The sequence below is a fragment of the Strongylocentrotus purpuratus genome, unplaced genomic scaffold (assembly GCF_000002235.5).
Source record: "Strongylocentrotus purpuratus isolate Spur 01 unplaced genomic scaffold, Spur_5.0 spur5_contig_844, whole genome shotgun sequence".
NCBI classification, from domain to species: domain Eukaryota; kingdom Metazoa; phylum Echinodermata; class Echinoidea; order Camarodonta; family Strongylocentrotidae; genus Strongylocentrotus; species Strongylocentrotus purpuratus.
Genome location: NW_022145551.1, coordinates 2278112 through 2302076, shown reverse-complemented (window position 1 = coordinate 2302076; position 23965 = coordinate 2278112). Strand labels below are relative to the sequence as shown.

The 23965-nt window shown below is 39.1% G+C and overlaps 1 protein-coding gene across 2 annotated transcripts; it reads right to left on the bottom strand.

Moving 5' to 3' along the window:
- Nucleotides 1-1971: 1971 nt before the first annotated feature.
- On the bottom strand, nucleotides 1972-22935 carry LOC115926321. 2 transcript variants are annotated; one of them, XM_030990958.1, is made up of 12 exons: nucleotides 22724-22935; nucleotides 21261-21407; nucleotides 17286-17499; nucleotides 16137-16234; nucleotides 14623-14784; nucleotides 11022-13867; nucleotides 9079-10595; nucleotides 7992-8124; nucleotides 6819-6886; nucleotides 5889-6010; nucleotides 5015-5168; nucleotides 1972-2737 (listed from the first exon to the last, which is right to left on the bottom strand). In XM_030990958.1, the coding sequence occupies exons 1-12, from the start codon at nucleotides 22782-22784 to the stop codon at nucleotides 2713-2715; spliced, it is 5547 nt and encodes a 1848-aa protein (XP_030846818.1). In that variant the 5' UTR covers nucleotides 22785-22935; the 3' UTR covers nucleotides 1972-2712. The 2 variants fall into 2 exon arrangements, with proteins under 2 accessions (XP_030846818.1, XP_030846817.1); XM_030990957.1 differs by having other exon boundaries at nucleotides 9079-13867.
- Nucleotides 22936-23965: the final 1030 nt, after the last annotated feature.

Genomic DNA, 23965 nt, shown 5'->3' with positions numbered 1-23965 from the left:
CAGAAAGAGAGTTATTTATCAGCCATATTTGAGGACTTGCTTTTTTCTTCAGTCTTCTTAATTCGTAGGTGGTTGTTCAAATCAGAAATTCTGTTTACGCCTTTGCGCGATTAGAGGGCGTCATTTTTTTTGTATAAGCCAGGATACAAAGATAATAAACATCTTAACGGTGTATGGAGGATGGAAATAGGCCTATACTAGATAAGATAACTCCTGTCTATAGATGTATTATGAAACCTCTAGACGATCCAAATATCACAACCAACCTGACTTTGAGATCACGTGACATCTCGATGGAAAGACAACAATTACCGTGGAGGGCGTCTCCTGGATTTCAAAAGGGGTGGGGCAGGTCGGAGGGGCAAAATTGACTTTCCATGGATGTTAATTTGTCCTCAAGCAGTGTCAAGGAACATGATATACAAATCTCTAACGTGCTGGAATTAAATTTGTTTCATAGGCCCCCAAAATGTGTCTTTTTGTGACTTATGTCTTTGTGTGACTTGCCGTACCTCGAACCAGTAAACAGATAGGAGATCGGGCTTTTTCCGCTATTGCCCCCCCCCCCCCCCCCCTCAAACATGGAACTCCTTACCCCTTATTAATTGCCACACTCTAACAGTTTTCAAGGAATGTCTGAAAACACAGGCATCTTTTCTAATTTGTTGTAGTATTCTTCTCTGTCTGTAATTAATGTAAGCTTCGTATGATAATGTCCTCTCTTTTTGTTATTTGTTAGTAGCCTATTTCTTGTTTATGCGCCTTGTATCAAATAAAAAAGGCGCTGTATAAGTGCAATACATTTGTATTATTATTATTATTTATCAAAACATGATACTTCCTCTCTTTCTTGTACTCCTCACATCGAAACATCACTTTTCATATGGAGGGGACAGACCGGACAAGATTATTCTCTCAATAACCTTTTATAGTCAATGTACATCCGCTCTCAAAGGACCTGTATGATCTACAAACGAGCAACGCTATTTAAACATGACTTCGATGGGAGGGGGACAAAATCGCATAACAAGTTCATTTATACGCCAATTGGGTATGAAAAGGCCCACTCTGCGACTCGCACCATGCACGCATGGCTTCTCGAACGGGGATACTGGGCGATAATGACACCCCCGGGACGCCAGATTCGTCGTGAAATACGTAAAGCTTACAAGGCAACGCGCTTGATCTTCGTCATTATATATCTACGTATGATACTTAAAGGACAATCCAACCCTTGTAAAAAATTCATTTGTATGAAACCAGAAAAATTAGATAAACATAATGGTGAGGTTTGAAATGAATTGGACGAATAATAAGAAATTATGAATGTTTAATATATGAGATCACTAAGTATATGCAAATCTCAAATCAATAGTTTGGTCAGTGGATTTTGACGTAGTCGCGGATAACTGTCCCGCTTTTCGTGTACAAAAACATCATTATTTTCTTATTTTCTCCTGAGTGCTTTTTCCCTTGGGGCACTATTCAAAATATATTATGGATGGCCTAAAAGTATAGGTTATCTAAAGATAACCTATCTAAAGCTAAAAGAGTCTAACATTTTTGACAAATTGAAATTTCAGTCATTTTGTGAATTGGAAACATTAATGATAAGGTTTTCCTTCACTACATCACATACATGTATACATAACTGATTCAGCTAATTTGAATAACCCATACCTATAGTGATTACAACTTTTAAACAGTTACAACATTCTCAATTTTTGTCCGACATCATTCAAACTTTTACCAGTCTACTTTAATCTCTGATTTGTCTGCTTTTTTGTACCGTAGTTTGCTATCAAGGTTGTCTTTCCCTTTAAATATGTGTATTATACTCTAAGTGGTGGAATTAACGCAGCTCTTACACACGATGCGTGTAGCTCAAGTCCAGAAATAGATTTTCAGAACCCTACTGCGTCCATTATCTAGACTAAAGAGGAAGACGGGAAAGGAAAGATGCAGACTAGATTTCTTTTCGATTCTGAATTTTAATCAAAAGATCAAGTGACATTTTAAATCAATTCCATACAAACGGGAACAATAATATACAATTCAATTACAAACGCATACAGGGGTTCGAAATAATTGGTACAAAATGAGCCCCTAATGAACACTTGTCATGCACACATCATTAAAACAACAACAAGCAAACAATTACAAACACAAAAAACAATATCAGAATATAATTGTAAGCAACATGATTATATATGATTAACATGAGTATTAAGATATGTTTGGTGCATATTGATATGTTTTTTTCAAAGCTTGATCATTAAGAAGAAATTCACTGTGACGGTTCATTGTATGGTTGTATGTGGAAACCATTCGTATATAAACATTTAGCTGACCACAGAGGGCAAAGAAAAATAGAGGATTGAAGATAACAAAACGAAATTCATTCTCTTTTTATAAACTTCATGTCAGATTTAAAGCAATATTTCTATTTAAATGTGACGTCACAGTAGCACGTCTTCAAGGACGCTAAAATGCATCACGTTGAATACAGGGGTGCCGTAACATTTGCAAAGTTCTGATTGCCTTTTCAAAAATCACCGTCTTTAGCATTCTACATTGACTATTTTTTTTTCTTTGTTAATGAATTCCCTGCGACGATTATACTGAAGAAATAGTGAGTGGGACAAATCAACAAAAGTTAATTTGATTGTATTCGATTTTCTTTCTTTCTTCAATGACTGTTCCACTATCATTTTATTCGGCAGGCCGGCTACAGCACCTGTACAACAAAACGAAAGAAGAGACAGGGAGATGATGGAAAGAAAAATAAAATAAATAGAAATAAAAGGGGTTGTGAGAGAAAAGGAGAAAGTAAAGAAATTTAAAAAAAAATTAAAAGGAGAAAGAAGAGAAAAGAGAGAGGTTGTGACACAGAGACAGTGAGAGAGGAGAACAAAGATAATCAATTAAAACGAAAAGAAACAAAGTTTTAAAAAGTATGGCTATACTATAAATGATAAAACATTTTGAAGATATTTGGATGACGTTCGTAAAAGTTAGGACAAATTATATCCAAGTAATTCAACTTATAAGAGCGGAACGAATTCGGAATTATAGGGACAACACATTAAATAGAATTAAACATTTAAGATGTCATGAGGACATTTTGGGGCGCCCTTTTTTCTCCAGAAGATAAAGAAATTGGAAATGTACGGTTGATGACGTCACGGCAACTCCACCCTAAATCGGAATATCTCTCGGACGTTTTTACTAGTCTAGATTCATTCGCACTTCAATGATAATTTTAGGGTACCACCGTTCCTACTGCAGACACAATTACAGACGTTTGCACTTTCTTGATATCTTATGAAAAGTGAGCATAAATCACATTTAGGAGATCTATCTATCGAATTCTACAAATTAAAGCGGAAATTAGAGCCCCAAATCATTAGCTATTAGCAGACACCACGGCCAAGGTCTGGTCGTTCGAACAACGGTGTTCTACGAATACCATTGTAGTTGCGCAGACCCAGGACGTTGCAGGATGTACGTCACCGTGATGACGTCACTTCGACTTATCCCGTCCAAAGACGTCGAGTTTCTTGCGGAGCTCGAATTTCAGCGGGCGAGATCGAATCGCTTCCCCGTTTATTTTACGACCCTGTCATCTCCAATTCCCAACACGGTTGACTCTTCACAATTTCTTTTGAGAGTATGATTTTGAAATCGCATACGACTACTTGAACTATATATTTCTTTTCTCCTTGAAAGCCAGTAGAAGATAGAGCTCGAGAAGAGTGGAAATGTAGTTCCTACATTACGTTTGGATTAAAATACCATTTAATTCTGTGGCGGCATTGAATTCATAAAAAAGCGCCCGTAAAGTATTCTACAAATGTTATTTTGTAAATGCTCTTGAAGATGATTTTCAGGCCGCTTGGAAAAGCTTCAAAAGCAATTGGAAGATTAGATAAGTACCAAGTGAAGAGTTACACTTATCTGACTTTGAGCAAGGCATGCACATCACTCTAATTTTGTAGGTCACATTTACAAACTTGGTCCAAAATGGCTTTTCTCCTCTTAAATGTAATAGCTTTAGTCCTTTTTCCTCACATTTTTTCTTTTAAATTTGTACTTTGAAAACTGTATGCCTTTATTAACTGCATACGCGTCATCACTGATGATGGTATTGATTTTAATGGGGTTTTGTTAAGTGGGGCGGTGAATGATGATCAATCAAAATATATGACTAACGATAAGTAAAAAGTGGTTGAGATAAGATTAAAAATTAATATATTAAATTGTGTGTACAGTTGCAGTAAAAAGGAAAACAAAATTGAGTAATGTGGTATTTAGAAAATTAATATGTCAAATGTTGTATATATTAATTCAAATATGTTCTCATAAAAAGGTTAATGTATTTTCAAACCTGTCAGCGCATGCGTGAACAGTTTAAAACAAAGTTTAAGAGAAGCATAACGAATAAGTCTTTATTCCTAACAATTAAATGTATATCATAATAGGAATGAGCATTATCACTTTTCGCAAACTCTAATGATGCCAGAGTTTTTAGAATACGGCTCAAGGAATTTTGTGAATGTACTGGAACCGATGCCCGAATATTAAAGTGACTCGGTAACATTGCCTCCGATTCTAAAACAAAATCCTGGATTTAGCTCATGCAGAAATCATAATTATAAACCTTTAGGCCAGTCGGGAATCCCATGACTTTTACAAGCTGATCGCATGTCTGATTATCAAGATATTTATGATTGGAAATCGAAATTCGAAAAACCGTTTTCACAACGGTTTTTATAACACTGCAGCCTGTTGAGGAAAATCAGTATGGTAAAACCGGTCACTCAAAGATTTCTACTTTTTTGAGGCACTTCATGATCATTTTGAAGCGCAATTTTTTTAGGGCTTCAATATTACACCATATCACAGACACTGGTAACACGTAGGGCCGTTCATCTCAGATTTAACTTTGCTAAATGATACCTTTAAAAGAAAAAGCAAAGTAAGAACAACTGCTTTGGAAATAATGATTACTTACTTGGTATAGGCGGTGAAGCATTCGTTTCTCATGAACCCTTCTACGAATTTGGAGTAAACTTTGGCGCTACCGTCACAAGTAACTCCTCCATTCTCACCCAAGAGGGCGCCCGTCAAGCTACCCACTTGGCAGCACATCTTCGTAACAATATTGCCTGTTTATCGGATAGAAGAAAAATAGAAGAAAATGTTGCTTGAATAGACGAGTCTGTAGACGATGATACAATTGACCACTAGATATTTACAAATGTGGAGAAGTCCCATTCTGTACAGTTTATAATCAGAACCATGACAGCTAAAGTCATTAATTTTGAATACATTTTTTTTCTTGAAAATAGGATTTCCATATAACGTGGACACACATATAAAAATTACATCACTTTCACGAACATGTATCCAGTATTTGCCCATTCGCTGATTGTATCTAAGACTTGCTTATTGGTTCAGTGGCGTAGAAAAGGGTGCTCATAACCCCCCCCCCCTCCCCTCAACCACAGACACATTTTTAAAAAGGAAAGAGAAGAGAAAGAGTGACACTGAAAGGGAAAGTGGGGGTGCTACGAGAAAAGGTGATAAGACACTTCCTTTATTAATCGAGTAAAACTGGTTTTCTTGAAACTTTCTCTTTGATCCGTTAGTCTGATTTTCTACTTTTATCGAAAGCAAAGGATTTTTCTGATAAACACAGAATATCTTTCAAAGTGTATTTATCTATCTTTTTCTTCATGTATTGAACAGCTAGTATGATTTTATATTTCCATTAATTTGGACCGGAATTGACAATCTCTGCATTCTTTTGTTTGTCTGCTTTGTCTGTTTGCTGTGTTTGCTAGCTTTTTTCTTTTCTTTTCTTTTTTCTAAAAATTCCATCCTACCTCGCATGCTAGTCCATTGAGACATCTCATCGGGCGTCGTAGTCGTGGTCGTGGTCGTAGTTGTTTCCTGATCGACGACCTCGGTATGGTCTTCAGCATCCTGGTCTGTCAGGGTCAGCAACCTGAGAGGGGACAAGAAAATCGGAGATTGGAGGATTTCTTAGGATTTCTTGGAAAACATCTCAGTTTTTCGATGGTTCTAGAATTACACTGAGTGCCCTGGATCTGGACAAGTTGAAAAGACTGAGGGCGAAGGAGTTGACACATCTTGCTTTAATCAATAAGATAAAGACAACAACATTTACCGACGGAAAAGTATTTTAGGTAATACTAATCATCATGGTTGTTATTATTACTAAAACTACTATACTATTACTTTTTAATGATGATAATAATAATAATAATAAAAAATAATAAAAAATAATAGTAGTAATGCTCCTGTAACCGCTGTTACTTCTACTTGTCCTACGCGTACTACTGTCCTCCCTCCTCCTCCTCCTCCCCATCCTCCTCCGCCTCCTCCTCCTCCTCCTCCTCCTCCTCCTCCTCCCCATCCTCCTCCACCTCCTCCTACTTCTCCTCCTCCCCTCCTCCTCCTCCTCTTTTTCCATCCTCCCTCCTTCCCCTCCTCCTCCTCCTCCCCATCCTCCTCCGCCTCTTCCTACTTTTACTCCTCCCTCCCCCTCTTCCTCCTTTTCCCTTCCCCTCCTCCCCGCCTCCCTTTCCATATTCATCCTCCTTGTATCCCTGTTCTTCCTCATTCTACTATTTCTATAACTTTACCCTTTCCCTCCTACATCGTCTGTACTGCTCATCATTGAGACAAAATGATGACAGTAATGATAAAAACACAATTCTTCTCCGCAAAAATAAAGTGCCAGATGTCTCCTTGTTTATTTTTAATTTAAGAAATATGTGTTTTTGACTTACTTGCCGACTGCTTTTCCGACAGCGTAGAATAAATCAACCGGGTCTTTTTGGCCTGACTCGACCATGTCCTAGGAAAAGAAACAAAAGGTAAGAAACTTTATTGAGATCGAAATGACCGATGGTGAGGTTAAAGGCATCGTAATGTTAACTCTGAGATGCATGGCCCTACGTGTTATCAGTGTCTGTGATATGGTGTAATATTGAAGCTCTAAACAAATTGCACTTCAAAATGATCAAGAAGTGCCTCAAATAAGTAAGAATCTTTGAGTGACCGTTATTACCATACACATTTCCCCCAATAGACTGTATATACAAACAAAACGTTAGGAAAACGAAAAATGAAATTTCATTTTCCAATCATAAATATCTTGATAATCAGACAGGCGATCGGCTTGTAAAAGTCATGGGGTTCCTGACTGACCTAAAGGTTTATAATTATTATTGCAGCATGAGCAAAATCCGGGATTTTGTTTCAGAATCTGAGACAAAGTTACCTAATCCCTTTAATAAAGAGGTGACCATAGTGCGGTATACACTTATGTGAAAACAAGGAAGAGATTGAGGGGAATGGATACGAACATGAAGAATACAACAAATAAAGACAGGAGGAGGAAGGAAGAGAAGTCTGTTTGCGAGTCTCTTTTACCGCAAGAGGGCAGCACATCATTTTTTCAATCCTCCTACATGAACCCAAACCATTTAACAAGTTATCGTCATCAGGGTCAAGTTTTACATTTGTTTCGGTCAACAAAGTACCGTCTATTTTTGGGTGCATGATTCATTAATACAACAAATATATATTCTGAAAGAATTTCATCATGATGGTTGTAATCATGATTTTGGAGTTCTTTTATCACATCCAAAATGAAATGTACCTGTAAAAGTTTCGATGTCTAGAGTTCAGACACCTGAACATCTGTCCTACAAAGAGTTACGATTGATTCAAATCAATCGCAAGTCCTCCAACCAATCGCAAGTTTGCAGTCTCCTATCTCTTATGTACATATTTACGATTGATATCAATCGCAAATAACTTGCGCTTGATATCAACTCCTTGTAGACGGGACCCTGAACTCTAGACATCTAAACTGTTTAATGCAGGTATTGTTCTTCCTATTGGATGTGATAAAATAACTTTCAAACCTAAACACATCAATAGTTTGTAGGACCTACCTCGATTTCACTTGCAGGCACTAGGTACTCCCTAGCGCATGAATATCGTTCAACGCCGGTCTCATTGCAGCATCCGGAGAGGAATTTTTTCTTGCCCCAGCTTTCCCCTTTAGTCAAGTATGATGGGCGTGGTCTATTTAAAGATGATAATAATAAATGGATAAAACCTAATCAGACCATAAATTACTTTTGTGATTAAAAAAACAATGTCATTAAAGAATTTTGCTGTTAGGCACAATTTTTGGCGTGGCGTGGCGAGGGTTCTTCATTGTGTTTGTGTAGATATTCTAGTAAATTGAGCTTGAAAATTAATGCTGAAGATAGAATTTGAATTGATTATTCCTGCAGATTAAATTAATTGGCTAGTGAAAAAAGAGGAAGATTTTTAAAGTCAAGTTTGCTGTCAACGTATCAATATATTTCCCGGCTTAATCTATATTTATGAACTGATTACAATGATATATTATCACAGCCATGACCGTAAGATTGAGTTCTGGGAAGAGGTGAACATTTTTTTTGGAGCGTTAGCATTGTTATTATGCAAGTGTGGAACTTGTGGAAGAACCCTGAAAAGCATGGATCTAATGCCTCAATGTTATAAATATGGCATGTAACATCATAAAAATCAGGACAGATTTTTTATGCCACATGTTCGTCTAGTCCTATATACATCATACAAATCAGGACAGATTTTTATGCCACATGTTCGTGTAGTCCCAGAACGTTTCTTTCATAATTCAATCGCATGACCAGAACTCAACTTTATCTTTAAGGGGGGGGGGGGGTGATTAACATTTGTACATGAATTAGGGGTATGAAGTTTCCATCATTTCAATTAAACAAGTTCTGTTCATGATAACGCAATCTTCGCAATCTTTCATCGTCATACACAAAATATTGGTAAACGCATACGACAATTGTAGAGAAATAATATCAAGTTGGAAAGAGAGAGACAGAGAGAGAGACAGAGAGAGACAGAGAGACAGAGACAGACAGAAGCAGAGATAGAGAGAGAGAGAGAGAGAGAGAGAGAGAGAGAGGGAGAGGGAGAGAGAGAGAGGGGTGGACATACTTTGAAAGGATTTACCTAAACCCGGCATCCTGAATATCGCATATCCCATCTACGATGTTTTGAGTCATGTTAGCGATGCATTCTATTTTCTCATCCGTCATATTGAGGGCGCAGCATTCCTTAAGCTGCAGAAGCATGACATCATTTCCGCGAGTATGGTGCTTCCTTTTAGGAGCTTGCTCTAGCTCAGCCAAGTCGAAGAAGCTACCAATAACGCTTTTGATAGTATCCGCAGCCTCAACAGCCGGACAAAGACTCTCCATCATCTCATTCTTGAACAAGAGTTTTAGAAGGGACATCTTTCCGAATATTCTTCCGGGACGTTGCCTTTTTGGTCCACCTTGATGGTTGTGCATTGATGGTCCTCGATGAATGTTAACTGGTTTAGCGTGCTTTCGCTTGTAATTTTGCTTTTCTTCGATGTCATTCAGAAGCTCCATGGCACTCCATATATCTCTCTTTCTCCTGGAATCATCATCTTTCTCCTCATCCCCCTCCTCCTCTTCCTCTTCACCGTTATGTTGTTCTTGTGTTTGAGGTTCATTATCAGATTCCGTTCCTTCCGACCCTTCTGATTCTTCTGCATCAGTCAGCATCCAACTCCAAACATCCCTTCTCTTTCTCCGATCTTCATCCTCTTCCTCTGCTTCCGCAACTAATTGCTCTTTCTTTTGGGTTTTTTTACCACCTGACCACCATACATACCATCCTCCAGTTTCCTCCTCCTCCTCTTCTTCTTCTTCTTCTTCTATTTCTTGGACGGTACTCTCTTGCTGTTCCTGAGGTTCTGGCTCTTCGCCCTCCGATTCAGATTCTTGTCCTTCACTTTCACTCTGTTCTTGCAGTTCCTGTGCCCCTTCCGATTCTTCCACATCTTCTCCTTCAGAATCGCTTTCTTCTCCTCCGCTTTCCATCTGTTCTTGCGGTTCTTGTTCTCCATCTGAGTCTTCCGGTTCTTCTCCTTCAAATTCTGGGTCTTCTGAATCAGACTGTTGTCCTTCACTTTCCATCACTCCCTGGGGTTCCTCCACCTCCTCTCCTTCAGATTCATTTTCTTCTCCTCCGCTTTCCATCTGTTCTTGCGGTTCTTGTTCTCCTTCTGATTCTTCCGGTTCTTCTCCTTCAAATTCTGGGTCTTCTGATTCAGACTGTTGTCCTTCACTTTCGATCACTCCCTGGGGTTCCTCCACCTCCTCTTCTTCAGATTCATTTTCTTCTCCTTCGCTCTCCACCTGTTTTTGTGGTCCTTCTTCTCCTCCTTCTCCTTCTTCTCCTTCTTCTGGTTCTTCTGGTTCTTCTCCCTCCGATTCACTTCCTTGACCTTCACCTTCCATTTGTTCCTGTGGGTCCTGCGATTCTTCTTGTACTTCAGACCCCTCTTGGTTGGATGTTTTGACTTCCACTAGTCCTAGTGGAACACCTCCTGCTCCGTCAGACGATCCCTGTCCTGGCATGTTCATGTCCGATCCGTCAGTTACTTCTCCAGAATCGACATCTTCCTCTGACTCGGGTTCTTGTCCTTCACTTTCCATCTGGTCCTGTGGTTCTTGTTCTCCTTCTGATTCTTCCGGTTCTTCTCCTTCAAATTCTGGTTCTTCTGATTCAGACTGTTGTCCTTCACTTTCTATCACTTCCTGGGGTTCCTCAACCTCCTCTTCTTCAGATTCATTTCCTTCTCCCTCGCTCTCCATCTGTTCGTGTGGTCCTTGTTCTCCTTCTGGCTCTTCTGGTTCCTCGGGCTCCTCTCCATCGGATGTTTGTTCATCGACCTCCGTTAGTCCTAGTGGAACACCTCCGTCAGATGATCCCGGTCCTGGCATGTTCATGTCCGATCCATTAGTTATTTCTCCAGAATCGACATCTTCCTCTGACTCGGGTTCTTGTCCTTCACTGTCCATTTGCTCCTGTAGTTCTTCAGCGCCCTCTGACTCTTCCAGATCTTCCCCTTCACTTTCCATTTGCTCCTGTGGTTCTTCAGCGCCCTCTGTCTCTTCGGAATCCTCCCCTTCAGAACCTTCACTTTCAGATCTCTCACTTTCTTGCCCCTGGCTTTCAGATACATATCCCTCGGACACACTGCCTATCGTTGACGGATTCGCAGATCCCTCACTTTCCATTTGTGAGCTAGGAGCATTAGGACTATAGTGCATTTGGAAGCATTTCAGTTGGGCTTCCCCAAAGAGAGCACAGCATGATCGGAAGTTGTCTTCATCATAATTCGAAACGACTGTAGATTCTGAGATTGACTTTACTGCTTTAGAGGTTCGAATGTCTCCGCGTCCTCCAAACGTCAATGGAGCTGGGGCGAGCACATTATTATCGGCTTGTGCAAGTTCTGAAGCATATTCCAGGCCAGTAGACGTAGCAGAAGAAGAATCAGGTAAGTAAGGAAGGGCTGCACATGCTTCATCTAACAGTTGCACCCAAAAGTTTGTCATGCAAGAATTTCTTTCCGCCACAAAATTTTCCTGGCAACAATGAACTAAACTGTCGACCTCATAGATACTGCGGCCCGCAGCCGCACGCACCTTGTTAGCAGTAGGTCTCCGGAACCTAGTAGCTTTTCTTCGTTTCCGTCGGCGATTGTCTTCCTCCTCTTCCTCCTCTTCCTCCTCCTCTTCCTCCTCTTCTTCGTTCTGTTGATTCTGCTCTGCTAGCTGTTGAGCCTGTTCCTCAAGTATTTCAAGACGCTCCTCTTCTTGCTCAGCCAGCAATTCTGCCTGTTCCTCTTCTTGCTCAGCTAACAATTCTAACTGTTCTTCATTCTGCTCGGCAAGTTGTTCCAATTGTTCCTCTTCCTCTTCTGTCAGTTCTTCTGCTAGAAGGTCCTGAAGCTCCTGTAATTCAGTCTGGATTCTTGAAGGCTGGTTCAGTTCTACGTCGAGGCCGTTTTCAAGATCAGCGTATAAGCTTTGGAAATCTACTGCAGCCTGGCAAATGTCTTCCTGGTGATTGGCATCAAAACGCGTATCAGATGGCAACTCTTTGAAAAACTCAACCAGTGGCTTGACCTGAATCATGGGTAGTCGCAATGCAAGAACAGCCATGCTAGCCTCCTGGATGCAGTCTTGTCGCATGTCACTGGTCAATGAACAGCATGGGTGGGAAGGATCGAGGAAAGGGCCAGTGTAGTCACTTGGGATGTATTCTCCGTAGAATCCCATTGGAAAGTATACTCTAGGAGGAGGTCCGTCGCACGATTGGTCAGCTAGTTTTGTTGCGGCGTCCATCAGGCAAGTATACCTTCGATTGTTCTGGAACCTACAACACTTTTTCACCGGCCATCGTCCCTTTAGTTCAAGCGAGGTCGCACTTTTCGATTCTTGGCAGACTCTGTCGATTCTGTTGAACTCTGCAACGGCGAGGAGCTCTGTTCGAATATCTTGCACCTCTTCAATAACTGGGGGACTGTAGGACAGCATCGCGACCTGGCGATCTATGCGAGAGAAGCACGCAGCTCTTATATCGGCGTTCGGTCTCATGCAACACCTATGTTCGTCATTGATTGGGTCTTCTGTGCGCAAAATGGTACTGAAAATGTCTATTTGGAACAAGTCATCGGTATTGCATATAGCGGTAAAGTGGTTCCTACGGAGAACAGCTAGACATTCCCGCCGACTTTCACCGTCGTTTTCGCAGCAACGGACGACCTGCTCGTCTATCATATCAACGTCTTCTCTCACAGCAGCGCAAATGGCTTTATTCTGACGGCCCTCCTCCTTCACCCATCGCTGTTCCTTTTGCTCACGTGCAGCTTCTACACGCACCGGCTTCTCAGATGAATCCTGACGTCTAAGCTTGGACATTGACATCCTCATTGTTCTGATGCAGGACATCCGCTCCTCTTCGTTCAGAATACAGCATTCGTGCTCGGGATGAAGGTTCTTCTTGGCAGCGTTGAAACTCTCTCCCTCAACAATGGCGTATGAAACGCTTACGTTGCTGGCGTTGCAAATTTTGGCCAAAGCATAATTTTGTCTCTTGTCCATGCATCTCTTCTTTTTGAGAAATGATGATTGCTGACAACAAGCGATGAGTGTGTCATCCGCATCGTCCTTTCGAAGCTTTGCACATAACCTCTGCATGAATGTCGGTCGAGTCGAACCTTGAGTATTCGGTACTGGTGCTCTTGTTGAGTTAATTCTTGATTGTTGGTTGTTCGAACGTTTTACCAAGAAACATTCATACCTTTCTTCACTCTCCAATCTGCAGCATGGATGAACTCTTTCCTTTTTACCGTTGCTGTATCGCAAGGCTTGCTTTTTGCACAACCCATCAAAGTTGTCCCTCTCGACTTCCCTGAAACACGCCAATGCATCGTCCACGTCCTCAACCATGCAGCACGTTTGGTAATCCTCACTGTCCCTATCACCTTCTGGTGTTTGGTCAACAGCGTTGCAAAGACGCTTCACCTTTTCCACCTTGCGCCTCATGTTGCGCCTCTCCTCCAGACGTTTCTTTTGATTCTCCCTCAGTGCCTTCTTTTCCATGCAGTTGTACCTGAGATCACCCTGGAGGCTGCAACAGTTGCGACCGGGCAAACGATCTTCCACGGTGCTGTTCACGCTAGCCCCACTCAAACTGCAGATTTCGTCATAGTGCATTCTTTTCTCCTCGCTCAGGCAAACCATACGATCCGAATCGCTAGTCAGCTCACAGCATCGTCGCACGCCCTCTGCGTCGGATAGGACGGGGTGACCGTTGAAGAAGTTTCCTGCAATCTTGGAGCAGAAGGTATCCAACCTGTGGATATCATCTTCTTCACCTGGGATGACTCGCACCAGACACATTCTGCGTTGTTGAACTGTCAACGTAAAACCAAGGGAACATAACATGAATGTTAAATAACTCACTCATAAAAAAGAATTATACCAACTGACCTAATCGAAATGATTTATATTTTAGTTAGAAATTATATTTTGTCTGATCTCACAAGCGGTAAAAAAAATATAAAAAAAGAATATGATAAACACATAAACAAATGAATAAATAAGATCTCTACAGTTTTTCTTTCCCTTAAAATTATCTACAGCCAATCCAGTTTGTTTTTCCCCTTTTATCTTTCAGTATCTCTTCCCAATTCACATAAGAAGTCCTTCAGTTGTGTAATATTCTTGAACATTCGTCATACGTATTTTTCACGCTTCTATACATTTTGATATTTTGTTAGGTATATTTTATTTATTACTTTTGTATATAATTATGCATTGTTCTAAATCAGGCCCCAAGTACAGTGGTTAATCATCCCTGTATAAACAACACTGTAGGAAACAATAAATCAATAAATGAGTAATTCAATAAAGAAAAAAAAAGGCCAAGAACAAATACAATGCATATATTTAAATCCCCACTGCACTAGTTTGGCCAGGAGGGATTAGACCTCCCTGCAAGGTCACTGACAGGTGGTTATCTCATCAAATCAGCTCTCAATTAAAGTAAGAAAAAGGGGATCATGGGGACCAACGGGCACCGATTAGGCATCGTTTGCTATACAGAGGGCGCAAGTAGCTGTAAGTAGTACAGTGGGGCTTTAACGAGATAACTATTTAAATAAAGTACCTGGAAGTAGGCAGCATTCCTTGACGATTGCAGGTAGAATGGTTCCTCTAAAGTTTCCTTCCTCGCATAGTCGTTCAATGTTCCCATAGAGCTCCTCATCATAGAACGGCACTTCTTCCAAAACCTCTTCCTCTTCCATCGCTTCCATCTCCTCTTCTTCATCTACACGGGGAAGGAAGAGAGAGAGAGAGTGAAAGGGAGAGGGAGAGAGAGAGGCAGGGGAGAGACAGGGACATAAAGAAGAAAGGGGCAGAAAGACAGATAGTAGGAGTGTGATTTAGAGTATGTGATGGAGAGAAAGAGAGAGAGAGAGAGAGAGAGAAAGAGAGAGGGAGAAGGAAAGAAAGAAAAGCAGAAATTTTAATAGTGGGAGTGAGAAATATGGGAGAGAAAGAGAGAGAGCGAGGGTGGGGGTATGCAGACAGAGAGGGAGATAGAGAGAGAGGGGGGGGGGGGGGAGAAAGATAAAGAAACGTGTCAGAAAGTGAAAAATATAGAGAGAGACAGAGACAGAGAGGGTGGAAGATAGAAGGGGACGGGGTTAGATATATTAGCTTTCCGATAACTTTAATAATAGTAATAAACCACTTTTAAATATGCTAATAGCGTTTTTGTGAAGTGTTTTTCACAGAGGATACATACATGTAGCGCTGAATATTGCTTTCACTCTATAGCCATAGCCAAACCTCCTTGATCAATCCAGTTAATTCATTTTTTCTACATTTTACCATTCACCTAACATGGCCGAGAGTGGCAAAAGCAGACAAATGCTTTCCGTGAAAACGTCATTGCCTCGACAAGGATTAAATGAATCACTATTTTTGGTGTAAAGCATTTCATTTTGTACAGACAACTGAGCAAGCTTGTGTGATAGTATAGTGGTTCATTCACTTGACTCTCAATCTAATGGTTTAGGGTTCGAATCCCTGCCCAGCACTGAGTCCTTTCGTAAGATATGTATCCACATTTTTTTCTGCACATTTGCCACTCTCTACCCAGGTGTAAATGTGTACGTGACAATTGCTAAAGTAATGATAAGTGCATAACCCTCAGAAAGAGCACTGTTAATATTGGTTGGCTATACCCTTGGTAAATAAGACCCAACCACCATTTGTTTCTTAAAGGGATTGGGTAACTTTGTCCCAGATTCTAAAGCAAAATCCTGGATATAGGTCAGTCAGGAACCCCATGACTTTTACAAGCCGATCGCTTGTCAGATTATCAAGATATTTATGATTGGAAATCGAAATTTCGTTTTTCGTTTTCCTAACGGTTTATATAACACTAAAGTGTTTAGGGAAAATGGGTATGGTAAAACTGTTCACTCATTTCTTTTTACTTTTTTGAGGCACTTCATGATCATTTTGAAGCACAATCTATTTAGGGCTTCAAAATTACACCATATCACAGACATTGGTAACACGTAGGGCCATGCATCTCTTATTTAACATTGTTAAAATATGCCTTTAATCAGTATAGAACATGAATATCATAAAAAATCAAAGGTCTGTTACCTGACTTGTTCATGCCAATTAAACACACTTCTTTGAAGAGGGAGCCCTTCTCCGATGAAGACTCAGAGTACACGTGTTCAACAGTCTTGACAGTAGCTCTGGGTAATCAAATATTCAAAGAAATGGCATGTTAGGATATAAGTGATGACGGTTAGAATTAGTGGCGTCCGTGATATTGAGAACAGAGGGATGATGGGGGAAGGGGCAGTTAGGCCCAAAAATTGAGCAGAAGATCGGGACAGAGAAATTGGAGCAGAAGAGGGATAGAGAGAATTAATTGTATGGAGTTTGAGAGAGACAGAAGGATAACAAGAGTGACAATAGAGAGAGAGAGAGAGAGAGAGAGAAATATATATGTATATATATATAGAGAGAGAGAGAGAGAGAGAGAGAGAGTGGGGGGTGGGTTGCATGTTACGATTAAACATATGCCGATATTAAATATTACTTTGTCAACGAATCCCTCGGTTAAAATGATCTACAATCCATGAATAAAACATTATAATTAAACTGAAGAAAAAAACATAAAAAAGCGTCTAAATGGACCCCCTCCCATGCATGTACTTTTTAAAACAGAGACAAAATTCGGAATGAACCCAATGTTGAAAGTTAACCATATGGTCTAGCGTCCCCTACGGCGGCATGTTAACGAGAATTAAAACTAAAGTGAACCGAAAAATTGCAAACTTATGCGCATGACTCCGTTCATATGAGAGGGAGGTACTGGTGAGTTTCTTTGGTATTCATTGACATTTCTCGAGCTGTAAAGCTTACAGAAGAGAACAAATGTACTAAAGTAGATTTTGCATTGAATAGAAGGTTCATGAAAATATAGCGTAATATCCTCTTTCAAATTAATTTCAGACAGAGTCAACGGAAGAAGATAAACACGAAAAAAGACGAAGACGTTGATAATTTTTTTGGTAATTGTGTTCATATTCTCGAACATAATCATATCTAGAGCAACATGCGAATTAAGTATTTAACAGACGTATATTCAGGAGGTTAGGGGGAAATATTTGCCTCTGACAAAAATACAAACAAATATATTAACATAGGCAATCAAAACGAACAACAGGCAAAATATTTTTTGAATAATATTTTCAGTCCTCCTTTTTGAGACAAAAGTGCGAATTATGGCATAAATACCTAAAAGAAACGCAACCACACTGAGGCGCCTTCCAGCTGAACGATATTCTGCGCATGTCCGAAACTATTGCCTGCCTGATCACATGAGGGCAGTCTTCATCTGGCGTTCCGATATCGTACTTATCAATCATCGTTCCGTGATCGCAATGGGGATCGATGTTGTGTGCAGTGACCAGGAACTCTTGAAAGAGGTCGCTGTTGCTTTTGAGACTGACTGTAATAGAAAATTTATAACAAAAGTGATGACATGTTAGAAAGCGTGAACAGAGTACTCCTAGGCCTTTATAGCGGATGTTTCATGAAGTACTTCTTCATTACAACACATATTCGAGTCATTGTACGTATCCAATGATTGCAAAGTGATTGAACATAATAATACCAATGCAACCCATCATCAACATCATCATAACAAATTATGGCCCCGAAACGCCGTTGTTTGCATTAATACAATTTTTTTCTTTCTTGTGTTAACACATTATAGAATTTACATAAACATGTTAAACATGTTCATTTATTTCAGTTTTAGTGTTAGGTTTAGTTTCATCTGATACAACAGAACAATCAATTACAAACAATTTTGACCAAACAAAATCAATGAACATTTACATCATGCATTTTGAAAATCATTAATTTAATTATTAAAGAGATTGCATACATTTCACATCACATTGTCTTTGTGTTCTCTAAGGCTGCACTTCGCTTTCAAAGAATTTGATTTGATAATAAGCACCTATATGCCAGTAAACATCTTTTTTTCTACGAGGAGTACGCCTATAAAGAATACGGTCATGTCTACTATCAAGCCAATCAACAATATCAAACACTTACAAAACGATTTCCTAATGTTAACTTAAAAATCATATGCTTATCCCTGTATTAAAAAAATCTAACAATTCTGGTCTTTGATTTTTGTCTCCAATTAACCTGTGTGATTATACGTCACAAAGGACTGTGAACCTAGTTACGAAATCTGTTGAATCATTCTATGAGATAAGATATCCCCAATAGAGATTAAGTAGACAAAAGAGTTTGATGTTAATCCCCAGGTACCCTTAACATTTCGCGTCTTGTTCTAGTAGCCCCTTGCTTAATCCTTTAACACAATATTTGAGATGGCGCGAACATTGTCCTTGTACCCCTCGATATGAGTTTGTCTATTCCGTAAAATGCATGATCAACATCAATTGTATGGCGCCATTTATCTGGCGCCCGCTCCTTCAATAGTTATGGACTACACATTTGCTAGAAAAGATGGGGTTTTAGGCCTGTTTTAAAGATACTATGTCCCATTTGCAGCCAACATCAAATTCTATAGAACTTTGCAGGGAATTATGAATATGTCTTGTATGTCTTATCTGTGAAATGTAAGCATTATCAGTGTCCTAGTATCTAAATAATGCAAGGAAACTCGTTAACCTTCTACACTGCACTGTGAGACACTATTGAGTGACTAACTGACATCTTTTTTTCTTTGGTAATAACATGCATGAAATGAGCTGTATTACACGAGCACTTGTCTACATCAATAACCCACTACTTGTAACGGCCAAAATTAAATGACTGAATCTTTGTGCTGCACAAAACGTACGACCATTCGGTAAAAGGGTCTGAAAATCAGACTATCACTTAAGTGATTGCAATCACTTAATAAGTCGATTCGACAACTAATGGTCTTTATTTCACCACTAAAAGTCATTTTCAAGCACTTTTGTTTTGAAAGAAGTTCTAAATTAATTTTTCTTACAGATGCCATTGGCTTTTAATTTTTTGTCCTGCAAATGGGACATAGTACCTTTAAACCTTTCTAGCTTGTCTGTGTTGCGAAAAACAAGAAGGAGGGAATCTCAAAGGCGTGAAGCAACTTTAGTTTATTTCAACATGAGTTTTTTTTCTTTTTACTTCATTTGATCACTCTGTCTATTTGAGTTTGAACATTATATTTCCCCCATCATATAAATATGTCTGGATTAATCTTTGGTGACTGTGTGCGAAATCATGGTTTTGCAAAAATATCCATAACGAGTCTTGATTAGCTTCATGGCAACCCTAGTTTGGCCAGGGGGATTAGACCTCCCTGCAAGTTCACTGACAGGTGGTTATCTCATCAAATCAGCTCCCAAGAAAAGGGGGATCATGGGGGACCAATTAACATGCACCGATTAGGCATTGGTTGCTATATAGAGGGTGCAATTCGCTATTAGTAGTGCAGTGGGGCTTTAACACTGGTACAAATTAATCTTTTACTGGAAATATAAAAGCCTACGATTAATCATATCTTTCCCATGAAAAATACAACGTGGCACAGGAAGATTATTTGTGTGTCATATAAAGTGTTAAGAACTACACCCAGCGTGAAAAATGGTTAGTACTATTATATCACAATCTATCGAGATGGAATCACATTTTGAAATATATATATATATTACAAAAAGATTTGCCATACGGCATTTTCTTATTATCAGCCATACGGCATTTTCAGAAAAACGTTAAAAAAATTATGAATATATACATAAAACCACATGTAATGCGGTAAACCAACACGCATTATGCTGGCATCGGATTCAGTGATACGATGATACATTTTATGCATTATGGCCCCCAGAGCTAAATAAAACCAAAAGATGGATTGAATGCCTAGAACTATAAGAGGCAATATGCATTTTTCTTACTATCATACTAGCTAAAAGGAAGCAGCTGGGGCCTCATATTTGACAGTAATGATCGTCTAATGGATATTATGGTTGTTTTGTTCTACAGGTCATATGGAAAGTCACGGTATTATTTCGCTCCTGGAAAGAGAATTGCGAATTCAAGGAAATCAATCAGTTTTATTGGGTGGGGGTGGCTTTGTCAAAAAGTGCCAACGAAATCTTCAAATGTGTATCATGCAAAAGATTTCCAGTTAAATATGCAGTTGGAATGCCTATAGCATAGACCTTTTTAACTTTCATTTTGACGCCCACTCCCCCCCCCCCCTCGAGCGTTAATAAAAAAATATACCCCTTTTGCCAAGGGCATAACACCGCAGGACACCATTACAGGTTTTGTAATCATACTTTTATTTGTAGTTCACCACCACAAACTTCTGTTTCAAATTATCATCCAAAATACCGCATAGCGTACATCATTTATAAAGCATAGTAATTTTTTCATTATTATAAACATAAATTATAATGGAATAAACTATTTACCGGTAGTCAAAATTGTCCGTGATTTCTATTCTCTCTCTCTCTCTCTCTCTCTCTCTCTCTCTCTCTCTCTCTCTCTCCCTCTCTCCTTTCTTCTTCTTTTTCTTCTTCCTCGGCTCTTCTTCTTACTCGGCTCATATTCTTACTTCTTACGTCTAACAATAACCCTAGCAAGATAATACCTTAATAAATCACATAATCAACTAAAATCTTTAGAAATATATCAAATTGCACGAAACTAAACCAACCACATCGATACATGGCAAACTCAAATCATATTACTTAAACATTGTAAGAAAGTTGCAATCAATTGCAAATCCCCCAAATGAATCGTAAGTCTTGCGATTAATTGCAAATTTGCAATTGATCGCAACTCAAATTTCTTGCAACGCCCCATTAGTAAGAAAGAAAGAGGGGGAGAGAGAGAGAGAGAGAGAAAGAGAGAGAGGGGAAGAGAGTGAGTGAGAGAGAGAGAGATAGATAAAGAGAGAGAGAGAGAGAGAGAGAGAGAGGATGAGAATAAAAGCTAGATCTAGTTAACTTAATTTAATTGTTAAAACTTTAATCCTAACAAAATCCTAGGAAATTTAGTAGACTAGTGGGGCTTTGCAAGAAAGTTGAGTTGCAATCGATTACAAATATCAGTTGCAAATTTTGCAACTCGCATTCAATCGCAACTTTCATGCAACGCCCAACTAGTTTAACACAATAAGAGCCAAATAAATTAACAGCTCAAGTCAGGTCAACGAAACCTAAAAAGAAAACGATCTAAACAAGACAATCTTACCTGCATATTCGATCTCGGGTAGGAAGCCCTCGTCGACCTCGTCGAGTGAAAGCTCAAAGTTGGAGATCATGAGTGAGTTAGAGTCATCGTCGGCTACTCGTGGTGTTCCAACATTCGTATGGGCCTCATCGATGTCACATTGCAACTCTTTGAAGCCGTTTGTAAGACAAAAATGTATAGTTATTTATAATGTCATCACATTTGCAGTGAGAGTTACATATGATGATTGTAATTTGTACTATGATTATAATTTGTTTCAAGAGAGAAAAGAATAAAAACTGACCATAAAAAAAAAAAAAAAAAAAAAATCAAATCGGTCATTGCGCATAATATATAAAAAAAAAAAAAAAAAAAAAAAAAAAAAAAAACCTCTAAAACAACAAGAATAGTATGTGAAAAATATGTATGGATTAGTTCCATTTACATGAACAAATGTACAGGGCAAGGAGGGTACTATTAACTCTGCAATGAAGTAATATAAAACAACGCCTTTCTTGCACCAAACAGACGATGAATTAAATTGCATGGTAATGTCACACAATTAGCTAAATGTCTTTGCTGTAATTTTAGCTGTCTAGATTAAAAAAAAACACGAATACATGATACATTGCATTGTTTAAAGAAAGAGAAATTTATGAACAGCTTCGCTTAGAACACCCAAGCAAATTCGTTACAACGTATGTTGAATTTGGATGGGTGGGGTAAGATTAACATGCTATTTACAATAAGGATTTATGAGCACAAGCAATCACAGAGAGAATGCAGTATAAATGCGGGAGAAAATCAGGCAAATTAGAAGAAATCATTAAGGATCATATCATACGAGAATTATTGAATACATCCATCGGATGGTTTCTATTATAAGAGATAAGTTTTGTGGCATTTCCAAAACAACAGTGACGGTTTTGGTGTTTGTAGTTTTAGATACAATTCAATTTAAAGATTTATATATTTTCTTCCGTTTCTTTTTCTATCTATCTATCTATCAGGCTATAGTTCATCCAGACGTTGGACAAAGCCCTCCTCATGAAATTTCCATTCTCTTCTGTCTCTAGCTGTCCTAGTCCAAGCGGACGTTCCCATGTATGATGTTAGGTCATCTCTCCATCTTCTCTTCTGCCTTCCTCTTCTTCTCTTTCCCACCCTTGGTTGCCATTCTGTTAAACGATTTGTCCATCTATTGTCCTGAAGTCTTGCTACATGCCCAGCCCATCTCCACGTCGATTCTCTGACTTTCTCCATGATGTCTTTAACCTTTGTTTTCTGGCGTATGACTTTGTGGTTGATTTTGTCTCTCAGAAATAAATGCGACATCTTTCTCTCCATAGCTCGTTTCTTTTTACATATCAACATGTATAATGACATAAGCAATTTTGACAAAAAGCATGTATTTAACAGTTGAAAGACAAGAAAGAAGAAGGAGGCGTCTTAAAACTAATTTGTAAAATTATTATATTTCTTACCTGTGGGCATGGACCGCGCCACGGCCAAAACCGCGAACAGCAAAATATTTAACCTCATCATCGTCTCAAAAATTAGCAATATTATGACCTGTCTTCGACCAGTCTTTCTCTATTTAACCCTCCGCTCTTGATGAGGGGGGTAAAGTTACACCCCTTTGTCTTTGATAGCACAATCAGGAGACGAAACTCAAACAGTTTAACCTGGGGATGTGATAACTTTGAAATGATGTAATCTCTTGGTAGTTTAATCACTTAATCCTCCGCGATGATAATGGCGTGATCATTTTGGTCAATATTTTTGAGGCGTTGCGATTTACGACGTTCTTAGAAGTAAGGGCGATTTAAGAGGAAATTACGCTTTTGTTACATGGTTTGATGAAGTTTAATGCATTTGTCAGATGTTTGTGTTTACGGGCATTAAATCTTTCGTGGAAACAAAGAACGTTCAGTTCCAGGTATATTCGGGGTTTTATCTCATCGGAATCGACTGAAAAACATCCGAAATTAATTTGAAAAACCAACAAAGTTAAAGTCTTTATTCATGATAACGTTTCTGAATTAGAAGTGCCCTCTTCATTTGTTATTTGATATACAAAAACAACCCCGAATTGGAAATCCAAACCCTTCTCCATAAGCCACGTTTTGAGTGTGGGTGTACATTAGTATACCAGGAGCCAGTATACCAATACCCGTTACCTACTCCAAAATATGTTCCTGTAACTAAAACATCCATTTTCTTCTGTTATCACACACAGTTTAGAGAAAACCAAAGACTTAAAACATATCTTATTCATGCTTTAACCCGATCCGCCGTCTGCACTACACTTAGCAACCAAAGCTGGCTGTTTCTGTCGGTAATGTTACAAGGCTAGACATGTTCTTTTGAAGAAATTTGATAGATAACAGTGTGCAAAATGCGTCCACATTATCGTGTATAAGCATTGTATTCAACAAGACTCCGTATCGAGATACTATCTGTTCCTAATACTATTCATACTTATTATTTCGTCATAATAAGACTTTTTTGGTGGGGGGGGGGGGGGGATCAACATCTCGAAAGGAAGGAAGAGGAGAGGCGGTCGTCTACTTTACGCGCAATAACATTTTATCACAAGTTACGATTTGGTCATTGGTAAAATCATCCCAGCAGTGCCCAATACCATGACCGTAATTCAGAAAGTTTAGGTTACATTCAAATGATAACTTTAAGACCCTCTGAAGCGTTAGGAGCCCCATAGCTTT

Coding starts and splice junctions, on each gene's coding strand:
- LOC115926321 (XM_030990957.1), bottom strand. CDS start 22,784: ATGATGAGGTTAAATATTTTGCTGTTCGCGGTTTTGGCCGTGGCGCGG. Junction 16,235..17,285: donor TGTGGTTGCGTTTCTTTTAG/GTATTTATGCCA, acceptor TTGATTACCCAG/AGCTACTGTCAAGACTGTTG. Junction 5,169..5,888: donor TCAATGGACTAGCATGCGAG/GTAGGATGGAAT, acceptor TCCGATAAACAG/GCAATATTGTTACGAAGATG.